Source organism: Falco naumanni, chromosome 6 (assembly GCF_017639655.2).
Source record: "Falco naumanni isolate bFalNau1 chromosome 6, bFalNau1.pat, whole genome shotgun sequence".
Lineage (NCBI taxonomy): Eukaryota > Metazoa > Chordata > Aves > Falconiformes > Falconidae > Falco > Falco naumanni.
The window spans coordinates 17,651,149-17,671,072 of record NC_054059.1 but is presented as its reverse complement, the minus strand read 5'-3'; the positions used below and the strand labels follow the sequence as shown (position 1 = coordinate 17,671,072).

General features: G+C 39.2%; 1 protein-coding gene across 9 annotated transcripts in view; it reads right to left on the bottom strand.

Moving 5' to 3' along the window:
- Positions 1 to 19,924, bottom strand: part of DST (dystonin) — a 302,875-nt gene that overhangs the window by 165,843 nt on the left and 117,108 nt on the right. For all 9 annotated transcript variants that reach the window (XM_040599286.1, XM_040599277.1, XM_040599279.1 and 6 more), the window contains one exon: positions 17,929 to 18,021. In XM_040599286.1, the coding sequence (XP_040455220.1) occupies positions 17,929 to 18,021 (93 nt within the window). The remainder of the gene's footprint in view (positions 1 to 17,928; positions 18,022 to 19,924) is intronic.

Genomic DNA, 19,924 nt, shown 5'->3' with positions numbered 1-19,924 from the left:
TCCAGCTTCAACACTGCACATTTCTAAGAAAGATCAAAGAGAATAAAGAAAAAAAAACACAACCCTTTTCTTGTGTAAAACACTGAAGAGAACACATGCAGCTGTGATTGTTTGTAAGTTTCTAGGTATCAAAACCTGGCACGGAGTATTCACTACATGAAATCACACAAAATACAGATGGTGCGAGTTCTGTATTTGAAGACAACAGGGAATCCAATGTGGCAAAAGACCAATTTAAAATCGCTCTGAAAATTTTCCTGTAAAAATCTAGGGAACTCATCTGTAGTGTAAGACCTGCTTTCTGTGAGTTACCTTTACTCTTTGTATTTCAAAGCAAGAAAGCAAACTAAATGGTTTTTCAGTAGCTTTAGTTGCTATTCATCATAGAACAGCAAGACCACAATATAAATGAAGTCAACCATTTTCTGCTTATCCAGACATTGCTTCTGAAAGAGATGATGTCATCTGGAAGTGCCAGATATCTAGCAAAAAAACACCCAAACCTATTTTATTTTTTTTCCTGTCATTTTCAGCAAGTCCTCTGTGTATAATCCTTAAGTATCACATTTTTAATAGATTCTAGCACAAGCAAGCTAACAATGTAATTTGCTAATGGCCATTCCTTACTGCTAAATTCAAACCTTTAGCCTCCTTCACGGTTAGTTGACTGGCAATGGCTATGTAGGTTTCAGAATGTAGAGACTGCAAACGCAGCATATTTGAGTGCATATTAGATTCCTCTGGAAACAAGTAATTTCAGACATCAAGGCAACTTCTGAAGGTCGTACTTGTATCTGTCGTTACATATAAACAACATTTGTAGCTATGAACACAAACACGGAAAAACATTTCTTACTCTGAAAGTGACCACTAGGCAAGCTCACAGTCCAAATTTTGGATGGCTAAAGCATGAATTTAGCTCATTAATCTAAGATCAACAGGATTTCAATCCAAAACCTTCCAAGCACCATTCATCACCCTAGTTGGCAATCTGAAGAAAAAGGAATAGACTAGACTGGCTTTAAAAACTGAAACTGCTTTTGGAGGTAGCCCGTTTTGGTACAGGTTAATGAACAGTAATGAGAAATCAAGACAGCCTGAGCACTTCTGTTCCCTAAATAAAGTATTTTAGATTCCAAGGCTAAGTTTACAGACTTTTTCAGAAACAGTGAATTCGTATTTTAAAAGTATAAAAATACACAGAAGGAAATGGTGAGTCAAAGAGCTATATTTTATTACACTTACAAATATGAGCTTTGCTTTGCAAGATTCCCCATTAACTTCAAACTACTTAACAAGTTAAACATTACCCCCACAAAATAAGGTGTCAGAGAGAGACAGCAAGCACATCTTTCCTTTGATAACCCCATAAGGACAGTATTGATACTCATCTACCAACTGTGCATTATCATCAATATTTATAACATCATCTACCACAGGAAAGAAAAAGAAGGGCTACTAAATGAGGAATGCTAGAACAGCAAATAAGTTAAGGGGCAACGAAACCGTCCACTGTTCAAGTTTAGTCCTTCAAAGCAAGCAGTTTGTGTGAACCTTTCATTCTTATATCCCACAAGCCTATCATTCAACCACTATAAACAGTTACTAGAGGACATTTTTTTTCCTTAAGCATGGAACAAATTACTGAGTTTGCATGAGTGTGAACAGTTGTTTGCTAGAGATGCAGTTCTCCAAATTATCTCAAAGCCTGTGAATTACTAGTTATGCAAGAAAAAGGTGGCAGAGGTAATTCTCTGCACAGCCCTTGTATTTCAGGATCAAAGTCTTAACTGGCACTAAATACTCTAATATTATTTTTTTTTTGTAACTGGGAGAACTAGTTCACCTCTGCTACCACAAGTGTTTTCTCTCTGCCTGTAAGCTCCCTCTGCATCACACAGTATACAAAATCCACACACCAAAAAGCCTCAATCTCTTTACTTGTACTGATTTCAGTGATGCAGTTTTGAATCCAAAGCACTGAGCAGATGAGAGAATATTTTCCCAAGGAGATCAATGGTGGTGCTGGATTTCTATGGCTCATTTTTTGCAGTGCAAATATAAGAGCAAGTCTGGCATAAACAGTAAGGAGTCATCCCTCCAATTCCATCTTACCCTGCATGTTTTGAAGCAAGCCTGAACTTGACATAATGTATCTAACTGCAGAAATAATGGGCTAGAGATATATGATGTATGATGAAATGTATTCTATTTCCAGCTAGCCCTAAACCAGAGAAGTCTGAAGAACACAAAAAAATAAGAGTCCAGCTTTGGGCAACACCCTTCAAAAAAAACATGAGATTAGTTGAAGCAGATTGAAAGAGAAAAACAAGAATGACAAAGATCTAAAAATATGTGACCTGTTAGGAAAGACTGAAAAACTGCATTTACTGAGAGGAAATGTGACAACAGTCTTCAAATATGTAAGATGCTGTTGCAAAAAAGGTAATAAATCAGCTCTTCCGGGAATAGAAGAAGAACTAATGAGTTTAAAATGAGCATATGTGTTTTCAGCTAAAACTACTTTTTAATACAAAAGACAGATAAGCACTAAAATTATTACTCAGGAAGTATGTGAAACCAGCAATAAGGCAGACACAGAAGCAAAACTATCAGTCAAGAATGGCTTTTGTTAAGTTACTTTGCTTCAGGTACTGAGATGACCTATACGACCTGTGCAGAACTTTTCCAGCCCTAGTTTTGTAGTTCCATCCGTGATTATAGATCTCTTTCATTCACCAGCATTTAAGGTGGATTGCACCTCCTTCTTGTGAGCATTACAAGGAAGCAAACTATGCCAACAAAGCGAAACTCCTGACTTTGGACCTCTGCCCTGCAAATCACGTAACCAAAGACCATCTGATATTTCTTCCTCCCTTAACTGTGCTACCTAAATAGACAAGAGTGTATGATGGTGGATATAGGTGGAAGGTGTCATTTTCTCTTACAACTATTTGCAATGATGACTGCAATAATAACCGGATGACTACTTAGCCAGAAGTATTCTACTGGATATGCTGATTACAAATAATCTACATTTTTTTATTATTATTTAAAAGCAAGTATACTTTCTTTAACCTGACTCAAATACATGGAGGTTTTTTTGCAGATTATTATTAGTACTGTAAAAAAGGTAAGAAATCCACTGTATCAAACACTATGTAGATGCATGGCAAAAAAAAAAAAAAAAAGCTGAGGAACTTGCAGCCAAGACAACAATTGAGTACTGGAAGTAGATGATTTGAAATGTTAGACTTATTTTTTTCTAAAAAAAACATTTACATCCATGAACGGGAACTGAAACTACCACAAATTAGACTGGAAGAATTAGATAGATATGATAATTAAGATAGAATGATAATGATTGATAACATGATACACGTAAGTCACTGGTTTTGTCACAAGCTGACAACCACCAAAAACTGGTGGGGTAAGACCACCTGGTAGCTATCTTTTGCTGATACTGAATGAAAACCATGGCTTATTTCACCACAGGAGACATCAAGTATCACAGTGGCAGTATCCCCTGTAGAGAAGTCAAAACCACAGCCTTGATTTTCTACTCTGCCTGCACTGTACTAAAACATCACTGGGAAGGGGAGTTGCTGCAGGAAGCCTGTTTCAGTCTTGATTCACAAGTTCTCGACCTCAACGCAAGCTGCCACCTGCTCTAGGGCAGCCCTGGAGAGGATATCTTGCTTGAGGAAATCACCTTTCTGTATTAGGAAGAAGGGTGGCAGAAATTGGGCCCCAGCAGAGTGTAAAAAACCTTTTCTCTCAAAGCTACTAGGAAGCAGTCAGGAATGGAGCTTCAGAACACCCTGGTTACCTGAATTTTGCAGATAGGAAAACTGAGGTAATACATCTAGGTAGCACATATCTGAACACAAAATCGTAATTGTTTTACATGTATAAGAAAACACGCCACAGAAGGCAATTCAAAGGATGTATTCCAGCAGCGGTGACTATGCTGTTTTAGAAAGTAAAATGTCATCTCTCTTAGAGTGCAAGTTAGCCGGGCAGCTGTACCAACGAGTTTCCTCTGATGTCTGTCTCTTGGTTTGAAAAACCAACATGCCTTCCATTATCGGCCACACCTGAGGCACTGTGTAAGCTGAGAGTGCATTACAGCATGGATAAGTCGACAAGCTGAGTGGAGGCTACTGATCTCTGTAATTAAGGCAACAAAAATGGTAAAAACTGAGACTGGTAACTGCAAACCTTGTGTATCAGCTCAGGCTGGTAACAGGAACTTTGTGTACTTGTATAAATAACAGCTTTACTGTTTTGTACTGAAACATAAGACATTCAAAGGCTTGTTTAGTTCTCAAAAGCAATCAAAAGGAAAGTAGTCATGACTTTGTAAAATAACTGGAGTATGAAATGTAGTTTTCTTCTTGCATTTGTTTAGAGGTCAAAGCTAGGTGCTCTTAAAATTACTTTTACTCAGAATCCTGGGTTGAGAAAGGGAACTGAATTGAAAACCAGACACTTCAGCAACTCAGGCATTTAGCCTGATCTCATACCCACATCATAAGCAGCGTTTTATCAGTATCAGCAGCACAAGTCTCAGTACTGATGCAGGTGCTCAACAGAAGCCTCTTTTATGACCCCCCTTTCCCCTGTAGTAACAAGAGGTACATGTCTGGCAGGAGTAATAAGTGCAGCAATATTAATGTTCTATCACTGTGATTATACAGGAAAAAGTGGTCATGCTTGGCTGAACAGTCACCGCCTCATACTTTTACAGAGTAATGACGTTTTGTTCAAATCAAAGAACATCCTTAAGCTGTTCCTGAATTCCAGATAAGATTAAGAGGGCAAAGATCTTCAAGTGTATTAGGAGGCTATTTGTACTAGTGTGTACTGTTTGTTGTAACTGGGTGTGCCATCTGTATTTAAACACTAAGCTTGGAAAAACTATAATTTGATTCCTGTTAGAAAAGTAAATTATATAAACAACAGAAGTGTAGTTAGCCCTTTGCTGGAAAGAGTACCTTTGCCATATGCCCATTTCCTCTGTTCACTCAACTGAAAGCTCAGATGTCCCTGTTGAGTGAGGTGAATTAGTTTTGGATCAGATCCAGGTATAGGCATTTATCTATACCTACAGATTTCAGTTGCACTGAAGATGAGTGGGGCAGAACTGGTAATACAGACTGAATTGCTAAGCATGGACATCAACAGACAAGAATTTGTGTTCCTTCAGATATTCTGCAACTAAGCTCGTACTTTGGTTTCCTTTATTGTGAAATGAAAATAATCCTACTATCAGAGGAAGATGGAATTTCAATAATTAACATTAATAGGTCACCTAGACAGTTTGCGAGGAAAAGTGTGGAGTATTATTAACATGATTTATGTTCACTTTTTCTATTTCAAGCTGCCTATATATTTCTATTCATTCTTCAGTTTCTACTGGCCATAACTGAGAAGAATTAGAAATATTCCTCTCCTTGACACAAGACCCAGAGGAATTATGAGACTGTCAAGAGTTGATAAGAAAATTTACTGCAGATACTGTATGTGAACTTAAACAACTCCCTAAAATTCACTCCACCTTCTAGAACCATTTTAACATGAAAACCTCTTTCCTAAATTAGGGAACAAATCAAACTACAGACAGCAAAACAGTACAAAGATACATCAACACTCCTGGAGTACAGAGGTATTATATAACCTATGAAAAAAATCAAGTAATATGTTCTGTCTGTAGTATCACAGCATGGGTAAAAGGCAAAGACAAAGTACAAAAAGACAAAAATACAGCAAAGTGAAGATATTTTTCCAACAGAAAAAACGCATTTCCAATACCTACTCAGAGCTAACTTTCAAAGGTAAGGTACTGTGCCAAAATATTTACCTTGCTCCTGTTAGGTGGAATGTTAAATAATGCCTTTTCATCTGGCAATTGGGAAAGCACAGCATCAGGAGAATAAAACCCCTTTCGTTCAAGCAGTGGATCACTTTTGCTTTCAGAAAGTAAATCATGCAACTTTTCAGATTTATTGCTTTCTGGTACATCTTCAACGACTTTGCAAGGAGTTATGTTTAACCCCATTTCTTCACGTCTGCCTAAAATGTGGATAGCAGAATCCAAGCTGGCTGCCTTTCCATAACAAAGACCACTGTATTTCTTCAGGAATGCTAATTCTCTCTTGTTGCCATCCTCCGAGTACTTCCTTTTCCCTGTACAGCGTCTCTCAGAACTCCTCTTGTGTTGTTCCTTTAACCATGTCTCTGTTTCATCAGACTTCATGAGCCTCTGATTATCACCATGAAAACTGTCCCCACAAAGAGAATCACTCTTTGTTTCACTTAGTAAAACTTTTGCTTTAACAGGATCAGTTGAAAGGTCCGTACTCACAGGCAAAGCACTACCGGTCACTGTCACTCTCCAGGGGAAGGAATCAGCCAGTCCCACACCCTTGGGGTGAATCTCGATGTTTTCTGAAATCCCCACTTCATACTGGCTTTTTTCTTCATTTTCTTTAACCTGTACTGAATCTGGTCCCTCCTCAGTTGATTTCTTTCTCCTTTTTCTTCTGAAATATTTTCTTCCAGGGGAATGTTTAGCTGGACTTAAGGGAGCTTTGGCAGGATCTAAACACTGTTCTTCCTTTTCAGCCCTCACACATCCACAGACATTCCCCATTTAGCTTTCGGTAACTCACAGTTGCACAGTCTCATTCATTCCAGTATATTTACATACACTTAAATCCTCCTCAGAAAGTTAAGAACCGCCGTTTGCACCTAATTTCTTCCAGACTTCACGTCCATCCTCCTCAGTACGTAGCCATTTTGCTTATGAGAAATGCACACGCAATAAACGTTGTGGCACGATGCCCAGGCAGGGCCTGTGTCTGATTAGACACTGTGGCTTATTTCTGGCCACCAATCCTCTTAAATAAACATCACTGCTTCAGCACTGGGCTGTAATGTTGATGGCCTTTCACAGAGATGACACAGCATTTATGAGCAACAGAAAATTCTTGCATGTATTTTAACTTCCCCCTTCATTTAATAACTTGAGCAAAATAAAGTAGGAAAATATGCAGCAACCTTTGAAACTATTAGTTACACTCTTGAGTCCAAAAGCAAGCAGCACAGCAAATAGCAGGGATTTAGTTAGCAGATTTGGTTTGCACTTCTTATGTTTTTATTACGTATCCAATGATCCACAGATGGGAAGATTAAAGTGAAGGATCAGAGATTGCTCTTGACAGCTTGTTGGGGGTCAAATTTTTATTTGTATGTGGAGTTTTCATAGCAGCTGATGTGATTTTTTCACTGGTTTGTCAGCTATAAATAACCTGCTATTTCACTACTATCATAAAAGCCTAACAGCTTGCTCAGGGCAGTGGTGCTGTGTACTCGGGGCCGGAACCTTGCAGCAAATTTAAACCTTCCAGCAGATAAAGGTGAAACAAATCACAAGAGCCAGTCTATCTAGAAAACTGTCCACAAACTTGATCTATAAAAATGGAGCTTTACCCTCCTCCCATGCTCCTGTTCTGTAGGCATTTTTGTGTAGCTCTGAATGTAACAGCTAAGAAGCATCCAACTACAACTGCAACTAAGTAGAACTGAACACTATTAAGATGCAAACAAGTCTTATCACCAGCACACTTTGGAAAATACATTTTTAAGCTTCCACTTAATTTCTGTCACTGATACGCAAAACCTACCAAAACCAACAAACATCAGCAGGGGTACATGTGTACAGATCCTCATGCTGAGAAGGAACTACTGAGTGACTTGCCAAGCACTATCACGTGTTACCTTTGAGTTTCCCTTGCTTATATTTGTAAAGGAATTGCAATAATGAAACCCAGAGACTTTATCCCCAGGGGCCAGTTCCACTGAAGTATTCTACGACATTTTACTGACAGGATCTAGAACGTATAATACAGTATAGAAGTAAGATCAGGCTCCAAAGAATTTCCAAGAATACAGATGCTCATTGCTGACTACTCTCAGGACACTGGGAAAAAAACTGATGGTAATGCTTGGGAAATCTTTTACTGTAACACCAAGGGACTAGAAGGCTGTTCCAGAATGCTGCGTACCACTGGTAGATGGATAGCTACATACAGGCAAATCGCTAACGTGTTTCTTTTCAAAGTAGATGTTTACACTACGACCACACTCTTTCATGGCCTCGATTTGTATTTGCATTTGTAGTATGCTCAACATACAGATGTGGTTGTGACATTTGCACTCTTTACTCACAGTGAAAAAGCTGTATTCTGGTCAGCTTAGAAAAGTGACTTTCAGCCAAGGCCAGAGGACCCTGACTTAAAACACACTCCCACATGGGACTGAGTTGGGTCCTGACATGCCCTCCCCCTTAATTAACAGAAAAAGAACATGAAAAAAAGAAGTTTTTGTAAATGACATCACTGTGTTTGTACGAACAAATGGCTTTTATGCTTGAAAATACACCTCCTCTTTCTCCTCTCTCATCAAAAAAGATGATTCAGGACTTCGCAGTGCAATGGACCAAGACTGATTTCATTTCACACAGATATAGCTTCTTGTTTAACAACAACATGTCTAATAACAATAATACATGGTTAAAAAGATCATAGTATAATAATATTAAAATATGACACTATGCACTCTTATAAAAAACTTATGATTATCTTGATAAAGTAGAAATCATGTAAAGTGTTAAAGACAAGAGCATTTGAATGAACAATACCGAGTTTTCATGCTGTATTAACTGTCTAATCAAAAAACGTATTAAAGTAAATACAGCCTGCCACAAGTACACTGCCAATGTTGTTCTTCCTCCACAAATTTCACAGGAGTTAAGAATTTGCTTAAAAATAATGCAAATTTAAATTTTCAATGCAAGTGCATATTTAAATTAAGACACATGGGCACAGAGGTTTCTAAATAATGTTAGACTATTTACTGAGGTTTAATGGAATGTGATTTAGTCTGTATTTCCTTTAAGTGGTTTACATCTGTTTAACAATCAGTATGATCCCACCTTCTTCCAAACAGAAAACATCTCTAAAGCATTCTCTGTTATTTCAAAATTCCTGTTAGAATCAGTAGCACACTGTCATAAAAACATCAAATCAAATGTAATTCAAGACAGGTCAGAAGAAATGTGTTGTTATTTTACAACTGACAATGTGCAATTTGTAATGTAATCAGTAATTTAGAATCTTGTACATCCTCTTTCATACATACCTTAAATTTTGATTATTTTTTCTTAAGAGTAGGTAATTCACCTTTTCAGAAAATCAGCTGCCTCTGAAGTGGAATTAAAAAATTGAGACAGCAAAAATACAAGATTCATTCTGAAACACTGGTTACAAGCTCAGTGCTCCCAAAAATCCTGGCTTATTGCTGCATATTCCAGGTGAATTTAGTTGCATGCATCTGGTATAACTGCAGCTAGTCCTAGAATTCAACCATTTCTAAATATTATTTATAACAATATAACTAGGAGTAATGCATTCCAAACACATATTTACAGATTATTAGCAGTATTCATGCCTATCTTCCTAGAGTTAGGTAAGAAATATGTATTTTTGATACTTAATAACCAATTTAGCAATACATAGCAGCCATTTCTGAGTGAGAAGGCTATCATGTTTCTATTAACAATTCTTTCTACTGTTCCTTGTTTTTCCATGAACGGAAAAGAAACTTTACAGTCACTTTAACTAAGTCAATTATGGTCTTGAACCAAAGAAAAGACCAAGGACAAAAGAACTGACAAATTGCATTTATATCAGCTATGGGGTTTTACATAAAAAAACTAGGCAAAATCGTATTCCAGGTTAAGGGAAGATGATAAATGAAAGTGCAAGTAACTGAAGGCAAAATGACCACTTTCGGCTAACTGACATTCTATGAAGTCATAACTTCAGTCTCAGCAATGAAAGAGACAGATGTAACGGGATTAAACTGGAAATTCAGAAAAGGGGAAATTGAAATCTCTCCTAAAACATGCCTACTAGGGCAAAGAAATACGATCTTCTAAAGCATCAAAAGAGACTACAACTGAAGCCTACAAGAACCACCACAAAATAGCAAAGACCTGACCACACCAGGGGCTTTGTCTCAGACATCTGACTAGACCGCAATGGAAGCTCAGCACTTGCTAAAGTCAAAGATTCAGATGATCAAAGCTGCTAGAAATAGGATTGATGTGTTTCTTTCCTTTTTTTAAAAAAAAAAAACAAAACACACAAAACACAAACCTTAAAGATACAAATTTATACTCACCAGTGCTGGGAAGTTTTAAGGGGAGATTAGCAAAAGACTTTTTCTGGCACATAAATCCTTAAGAAGTATAACATGCATAAAGGATTAGACCAACACTTGTTTGCAACTTGATCTGTCTTAGAGGTTGCTTAATCACAAACAAGAGGTTAACATTAAGACATGGCAGAAAAAAGATGAACATAGATACATGAAATACCTCACTCAGATTTGCACAGGTTTGCATTTAACCATAGATTTCTCTAAGTTGTCGAGCACGTCTGTGACTGAAATGCATTATGTTCTAAACGTGGGACATTATAATGGCAAAGTTGAATATCTGCGTATTTGTTAGTCTGCAAAATGCTGAGACCATTCATCCTTTGCACACTGCTAACTTACGCTTTATCATTGGTTTTATATAGTTAGCAAATGTTGTAAAGGAAAGGTTATTCCACTTTGCCATCAAACCACACCTGATCCCTTTTATCAAAAGCCTACTAGGAATGCATTTCACATAGTTTTGGATCTAAGATCCCTTCCCCCTCTTTTTTTTCCCCTGTGTTTATGCAACACCGCAAAAGCAATGGAGCATTTAGCATAAATGAGACGTGCCATTTCATGGTACTAAACCAGCATACCAGATAATCAGCAAGCATTTTGTTGCACAGCCCAAAGGTCACATGCAGAATGACAGAGAGATAAACATAAGCCAAAGAGAAAGTGAAAATTAAAGCGGCACAAGATAGAGAACAAGGCAAAAAATAAAGGCTTGCCAGCACAAACAAAAGGTTGTATTTGGAGCTGTTTGTGCTGTTCTGGCAACCACTCCTCAAAATCTGAAAAATTGCTGTTTAGCTTTCAGGTACCACTGAGCTACCAAAAGTCATGACTCTCAACAGGAGAGGTTTTATAACCAGTGAGATGGCTTACAAAGAGAGGAATTTGCTCCTTGTTGCTGGTTTTACGGGATTAGGGATGAAGAGAATCCAAACAGATGAGCTAACTGCTCATAAATCTTATCCTGCTACAGATATCGCACCATTTGTAGAGATAAAGTCTAAATACAACCTGCGATGAGCCCTAATGCCTCTCGTCCTTGCTGTGACTCAGAGGAGTACCAGAAACTGCAAGAACTCCATACTCATATTCTTACCTGAAAGTCAGCAATTTTTCTTTTTTTTTTTAATTGCTGAAGAATTCCAGAAGAGATAACTAGCAGTTCAGCTGAGGAATGAAATGCAGGAAGAATAAACCCCACCATGTGCTGAATGAGAGGTCTGCTGCAACAGTGAATGACTGGGAACTGCAGCTCCCTGGTGGAATACGGTTTATCCTACCACCACTTATAGACAGAGGTTAGACAAGTGGCCACATAGCTCCATCTTTAAATCTTTGACAAGATCAGACCTTGAACTGTTCTAGCTATTTTGAAGTAGAGGCAGATTAAACTTCAGTGCTTGGGCTCCAAGGCCCACAGCTCGGGCAGGGCCCAGAGGCAGGCTCCACAGCCAGCTGCCATCAGCCAGCTGCAGCCAGCAGAACAGATGCCAGGACAACGGCGAGTGAAGACCAGACCCAGCCCTCTCAACTCCGCATTGCCACCTCAGCAAAGCAGGCAGCACGTCTCTTGTATGGCGACCTCTATCAGATTTCACAGCAGAGCTGCTGAAGCAAAGGAAGGTGCACAAGTCCCAGAACATCCCATTATTCCTCTGCCTTCTACACGGCGTTTACTGGAATGGGCCACCACAGTTGAGCCGTCTCCTCCTCTGTCCACCCTGCGTGAAGGACACAGCCTTCACGACCAACACAAAGAGTGCTTCAAAATTACTACCTGCATTGCAGGCTCTGAACACCTAACTGCACTAAGAGGTATCAGGAACTTGAGAAACCACTTGGGTAGCTGTCCTTTATCTCAGCCAAGTCATCTACAAACAAATCCACCCTTCCTACCCTTTTGCCCAAGACAGGTAAAAGTTTAACTGCTGATCTGCTGGACCAAATGAACAGTCCATAGACTGCTTTGGGGCAGACTGATAACGGATGCATTTTGCTGGAAGGTTTATGGGGAGTCAGCAGCAAAAAAAAGTATTTGCTGGCTGACAAGAGGAATGTGAAGAGGTTACATGTGCCCCAGGGAGGCCTGAGAGAAAGCAACCATCTGGCCAGTGGGGGCTGGATGGTGCTGTAACATCTGGACAAAAACATTACTGACTGGAGCCTTCAAAAGCAGCATCCTGCAAAGAGGCCTGACAGCAGGGAGCTGGGGAGAATGGAAGGAAAAGTGTTTCATGGCAATTCCCGAGCTTCAAAATGATGATGAAACTGAAATAGAAAAAGTCTACTGACTCATGACTTTGAAGCTCCAGAAAGTTTTTAAGGTCTGAGTTCACAAAGGTCTTATTTTAGATGCCTGAAATTTTAAAGTTTCAGGTTTTGCTTTGTTTTGGCATGTTCTTGTCAACCAACTGCAAGCTATTCTAAATATTTAACATTTGTTAAATTAAAGAATGTTTGCAGTTTTTTTGAATTGAATTGAAAATTGAAAAGAAATAATCACCAATTTTCACTGAAATTATCCTACTAAAATTGTGATTACTTACTGAGGCCAAATTCTCCCTTCATTTATAGTTGCTTATGTCCAATGTCATCATGTACTAGGTGTTAAAGAAGGATATTTATACATACAGCCTGTAATTTTACAAAATGCTGTGATCTGTTTTAGCACATTCTCCAGGCGCCAGGAAAATAACTTCCAGTAGTTATGGCATTATGAAACTGAATTTCAAAAAAGCCACATATTATTAAAGGCATGTGAAATGCATACATTGAAAGTTTGCCTAAAACCTAACAACATACATGTCTCCAGGATTTTCAACACACACAGGATAAACAATTTTCCAACATGCTCAACTCAATAAACCACCAGATTTCCCATACCATCTTTTCTGTATCTTATATGTAATTATTTGGGATACAGAAGATTTCTGGACTTGTGCAGCTGCAAAAGTCAGTGGTATAACTACAGAACAACATCTATATTTATCTAATTATGGGTACCAAGTCAAAGAGCTATAACCATCTCTAGGCATAATTCAGATGCAAGAGAAATGCAATCCTCAAATGTGTATAATTTTTTTATTTTTGCTCATCATGTCTTACCCCTAAAACATTCCTAAATCCATTCCAATACGTAGAAGGATTTTCTGTTTTGAGGAAGTATTAGCCTCCAGATAAGTGCCATGACTCAAGAGAAACAAGAAGCCACAAACAGCAGCCAAAAAAAATCCCTGTCATCTTGATTACCTCCCAGGCTGCAGTGTTAGTAGAATACAGATAAATGATGGAGCAGAGGCAGTAACATCACATGGCAAACAGCGCCTTATACTCACCAAGAAATTAACTACTTATGCAAATGCTGTTGTTTTCTTTAAATTAAAGAAAAATTAAAGAAATTAAGTGGTAGTTCAGATTAAGACACCCCAACATAGGTGTCCACACATTCACGTTTACATGCTGGCTAGGTCCTGAAGAGACTGTTTTAGCCAGTGGAGGCAGGATGTAGTTTCCTGAACGTGGGCTTCTAGAGCAATTTGAGATATCCTGCTATATCCCACCTGACTTCCAGCTGCAACCTAGAAGAGCATGGGTCTCTCATAGATCTGCTGTCTCATCAGAGAACTCCACATGCATGTCCTGGATACTCAAGCACACCTCAGATGTCACTCAAATCCCAGGTGTCTTTAGGAAACCGAATGAAAAGCCCTGGAGAGCTAGTTAGTAAAACCAACGGATCTTGAACAGCAATGTTTCACACCCTGAAGTAGAGGCATAGGAAGAAAGTCAATTGACCATCCAGAACATCTGAGACACTTGTAACTAACTGAGATATCTATACGGGAATAGCACATATACCACAGGACCTAAGGAAACTTGCTTCCCACTGCATATGCTACTGAATATGATGTGTCATCTCAGATCACACTAAGCACCTATGCTGCACAACTGAATAGCTCAGCAGGTGCTCTAGGCCAGTGATCTGAATTGCTCGACCAGCCTCACACACTTGCCCTGGCTTCAGCTGGAATAGAGTTAATTTTCTTCTTAGTAGCTGGTGCGGTGCTGCATTTTGAATTAGGTGTAAAAACAATGCTGATGGGACAGTGATGTTTTTAGTTGTTGCTGGGTGGCGGTTGTGCTAGGTCAACAACTTTTTAGTTTCTCAGGCCATGCCAGCGAGAGGGCTGGAGGGGAGTGGGAAGCTGGGAGGGGACACAGCTGGGTCAGCCGACCTGACTAGCCCACGAGGTATTCCATGCTACAGAACATCATGCTCAGTATATAAACTGGGAGGGCTGGCCGGGGCTGGGGCATCATTGCTTGGGGACTGGCTGGGCATCGGTCAGCGGGTAGTGAGCAGTTGTACTGTGTCACTAGTATTCTTTTCTCTCTTCCCTTTGGATTTCATTCCTCTCCCCTTGCCCCCCTCCTTTTAATTACAAGTTAGTATTATTAACATTGTGTTTTATTTTATTTTATTTCAATTATTGAATTGTTCTTATCTCAACCCTCGAGTTTTACATTCCTTTCCGACTCTCCACCTCATCCCTCTGGGTGAGGGGCAAGTGAGTGAGAAGCTGTGCGGTACTTAATAACCGGCTGGGGTTAAACCACACCACCACTGTACTGGCTAGCCCTCCAGGCCTCAAATCTGTTGCTACACATGTTTACCACCATTTAAGATGCAGTTTATCTTGCCTGATCTGTCTCTTCCCAGATGACAGTGGGTCTCCCATAAGACCTACATCATGTTTCTTGTACTCATGTGGGTGTCTCATAAATCTCCAACACCACAGATCGATGTCTGTTTAGTCAAATGGAGTGAGCCTCTGGTAGCTGGTTAGTTGACTCACTCTCTAGGCTATACTAGTTGTATAGGCTAACCCTCTATCATTCAGATTATCAGATTAGAGGGAAAGCATAGACATTTAATATATGTGAACACAGCTCCCCATAAGCACCTGCCTTTAGGTGTCTTAATTTCAAACTGAATCTCATCACAACTTTCCCAATACCTATAGGATTACTCCATGCACAAACAGAGTTGTTGTCATGAAGCTTCATCCCTTTGTGAAGACTCTGCTGTTAAGACTTTTCTGTTCAGACTTTTCCCTCATTCAAAATCTAAGTGAAGACAAAAAAATGTAAGGTGTAAGTATGCACATTCTTCTGAACCTCCTTATCAATTCTGAACCCACATCAGCCATATACAGGCGTCAATGACACCACATTGCCATGTACTTCAAAAGAAGTGGCATACAGGCAAACATCGGGGTCGCACATACTAGCACAGAGGACGCCTCTTACCTCACTTTACAAATCCCTTCTGCACTCAGTGTAGGTCCTGTAGCCATCAATAGCAAAAAGACAAAAAGTATTTTTTCAAAAAATCTTGTTCTTCAGTTACTCCATATTTACTAATGAGGCTTAATATTTAGTCCAAGAATCACTAGTCATTCTTAAAATCATTTTTACACTTATTTTTAAGATAATATTTTGAAAAGGAAAAAAAAAAGCTCACCAATAGGACAAACAGCATCCTGGGGCACACCAAACACTCTATAATCCGCTGGTCAAGAATGGCGCTTATCCGCCTGTATTCAGCTTTGGTGCAGCCCCACCTTGAGTAGCGTGGCAGTTCTGGGCCCCACAATTTCAGAATTAAATAAGGTCCCTGAATGTGTCCACAGAGGGGCAACAAAGCTGGTGAAAGAGCTGGAAGGAATGTCCCGTAAGGAGCGGCTAAGGACTTGGCCTTGTGTTGTTTGGAGAAAAGGAGGTTGAGAGGCAACCTCTTTGCTCTCTGCAGCTTCCCAGGGAAGGGAATTGGAGAGGGAGGTGCCGAGCATTCCTCCCCAGTTTCCAGTGATGGAACACATGGGAATGGTTCAAAGCTGTGCCAGGGGAGGGGTTACACCGGACACTAGGAAGCATTTCTTTACTGAGAGGGTGGTCAAACACTGGAACAAGCTTCCTAGAGAGGTGGTTGATGCCCAAGCCTGTCAGTGTTTAAAAGACATTTGGACAATGCTCTTAATGACATGCTTTAGCTTTCGGTCAGCCCTGAAGTGGTCAGTTGGACTAGATATTTACAGATCATTTCCAGCTGAAGTATTCTGTTCTATTCTGACAGATCTGCAAGATCTGAATTGTATTGGTAGACGTTGAGTTGGTAGTTATTGGAGGTCAGGACAGAGTGAAGTAAGCATGTTTCAGCTACAATTTAAATGCTTCAACAAATTTCACATGGAGCTGGCTACCTACAGGGGAAACTACTTGTCACAACAGTTCACTTAAGTTAGTTATTTTATAATATAATATAGTTTATTTTATATAAATGTTTTTTCTTCTCATCATTTTTTACAGCTGTAACTAGTAACACTAACGTTCATGACTTCTTATAAGCACCCAAAACTGTGCCAGATGTCCTGTGCTTCAGCTAGTGAGAAAAACTAAAAACTTCATCCTGCAAAACTCTATTATTTAGGTTCAGAAAGATAAAACATACATCAAGTAAAGGTTTAACATCCGCTAACAGCCTCTATTAATAAGCAGTTAATAACCTTTATTTCTTAAAACACAGCAACATTCAGTCACCACCTAATTCTGTGGGTCATGCTTAAATATATTTAAGCCCGGGCTTCTTCCTTCATATAACCGTGCAGGAGCAAAGATTGGCACGACAGGGAGGAGCTGAGGGCACTTAGGTCCTCACTAGTGGTGAGCAGTCAGTGGTTTCTCTTCTGCCCTGTGCACTGGCCTGGGCTAAGCCGTGCAGGCTGTTTAGACCAGGGCCACATTGGCCCTATTCATGTCTTTTATTCCTTGTTAGGATTTGCAGAAAGGCAAATTAGATCCTAGTAGCCTTTCTGGTTTGGGGTTGTTTTCAGAAGTTTTTTTCCAGTCATAAATCCAGTGCAGGATATTTCTAAGTGAACCAGGCTTTTTATGTGATCGTGTAAAGATGCCTGCACAGCGGGCAGTTTATCGCTAACAATGACACAGTCACTAAATGGGAATTATCTGTCATCTGAATTACATCATCTACAGCCACGGCCATTATGAAAGCCTCATTTTGAGAAGCAATTTAACACCAGACACTGTAAGCCTGCATTATACTGTACACAATCCCAACCGGTGTACAACAACCAGAGTGCCACCTAGCGTGACCTGTGTTACCATCGCTGGGGCTAAAAACAGACGCTGAAGTGTTACCAACTGCTTGAAAAGGCTGACAGTAGTACCTCAGATCCAAAGAAATTCAGATCCAAAATGAAAAAAAGATTTAAAACTTTTTAATGTATTTTGATACTCATCAGAAGAAGTCTGTAGAATAAAACAAGGCTGGTTTATCCAAACACTGGAAGGAATACATTAACTATTGTCTTTAACTATGTTCAGAACTGATCCCGTTTTTCTCTCACTCCACAGGCAGGATATTAGCAAACAAACACCACCTTCGGAGTCAGTTTACATCATAAAATAAGATGCATCATCAAAACCATCAAATACACGTTAGAGAACAGACCTAATTTATTTTTTTGCACAGTCTATATGGAGTCCTGTCTAAGTTGACACATCCATTGTAACTGTATGGAAGAATCTGACTGAAAACATACAGTCAAGCAAAACCAGGCTTACCTGAAAGTGCAAAATTATGGTCCATATCAACCCCAAAGTCAATTTGGGATTCCCATCTGTTATGTCATCATTTCTAATGTTCACCAGTTTCACCTGTCATCATGGAAAGAAAATACAGACAAAACTGAAATAAATGTGCGACAAATACATGCTGCATTACACAGGCACAACTATAAAGGATTAATTACTCACTTCCCGAGCCTACTCTGTTGGGGTTTTTTCAGTTCTCAAAAGCAGAGAGGAATTGTACTCTGGCTGTAACCGGCCTGCCAGGAATTGCCCTCTCCCACCCACACTGAGATGAGAAGATTCCTCAGCTCTCACTGTGCCAGCAGATCTGCTCCCTGTGCCAAATACCCTTCACCTCAGTCCTTGTCAGTAGGGGAAGTTATGATAGAAGGGAAAAGGATAACAAGAATATGATGATCTGTAACTGGTGTATCAGTCTCAGGGCAAAGCAGAGACCTGGTAAACTATCACTGCCTTTCTTCCTCCCACCATTTTCCTGCAACAAAGCAGGAATTCAACAGCGGGAGAACTAACCTGCTAAAACAAAATGGTCTTGCTTGATAAAACCAGGAATTTAGTATCACATTAAAATAACCAATGGCTTAATAATGACAACGATTACTATCACTTCTGCTGCTGTACTCATTCACATTGCTATAAACATGAAATGGTTAACAGGATTAAAGCAAAGGCTGAAATTATTGCCACTCCCATAAACTCACATCCAAAGTGAGTTCAATAATTCCTCTTTTTTTGTCGTATTTTTTATTACATTTAATTTCTCTATATGTATTATGTATCCATATAGCCTAGCAATTAAAGATGACTCAGCTAAAAGGCATTTTATGCTTGTATTAGTAAAGTTACATGCATGTGCTTTTTACGTATACCCTGCTATCAACTGAACAAGCAAAGGCATGTCATTCGCTTGATCTGCAGACATCATCTTAACTATCAGGAAAAAAAACCCAAAACATATCAAAACCATTCTTTCTGGAAGAGAGTGTATTCCACAGTTCAAAAAAGAGATTAAAACCAAATCTAAATGTTTTTCTCCCACTGCACTATACAAACTGCTTTTGTTTGGCAAATTTCTACAAGATAGTCAAATAGGCCTTATTTTTTTTTCTTCATTGTTTTCTCCCAAGTCAGGCTTCAAAATTATCAATATATAGGCTCTCTCTGTCTTACAATCACAACAAAGCATTGTATTTGAAGGTTATACCGCCAACCTGAGCAAGTTACCTCCTAAATACAGTTTAGAAACACCTAATAGGAGGCTGAAACTTTAATCAAATGCAAGTTCCACTGACAACTTGCCAAGGAGACCAAAGCCCAAAAGCTTTCGTATAGTAAAGTACAGCCATCTTCATGAAACTGAGAGGCTAAAGAGAGCACAAAAATCCTCAGATCACAACCAATGGCTGCATGATGGAGACTTGCAGCTCCCAACCACGCACACATATTCACAAACATGAGGATGACCTGATCATACAACTCCTGTATTTTAATACATACAGTCTGTCGTGCATAAGTAAGGCACAGTGCAGCACAAGTCCAAAGGTCTTGCTGCATAAAAATGCCACTGTCATTTCAAGTAGCCATTCATTTACTTCATAGCGTGTTCGCTCAATGGCTCACTTAGGTTAACAGAAGTTTGCTTTGAACTCAGCAAAGCAGGATTGAGTTCTCAGTACATACACATCACTTGGTGTCCCGAAAGACAGTTTGCGATTTCACTCAAAATACAAAAAGACATTAATTTTCATAACCAAATTAAGTATCTGTCTGTGGTTTGCTACCTCAATTTTTTTCAAACCTTTTAACTAGCAAATTAAATTTTTAAAAAATTAAAAAACCAACCAATCAAAAAACAGATTCCAGTGTCATTGATTTGGATGGGATAGATAGGGAGGTACAGTTTTTCCTTCCATGTTTTGGACATCTTTTATTATTGCCATTTTGCAAAGGGAGAAAACAAAAATCC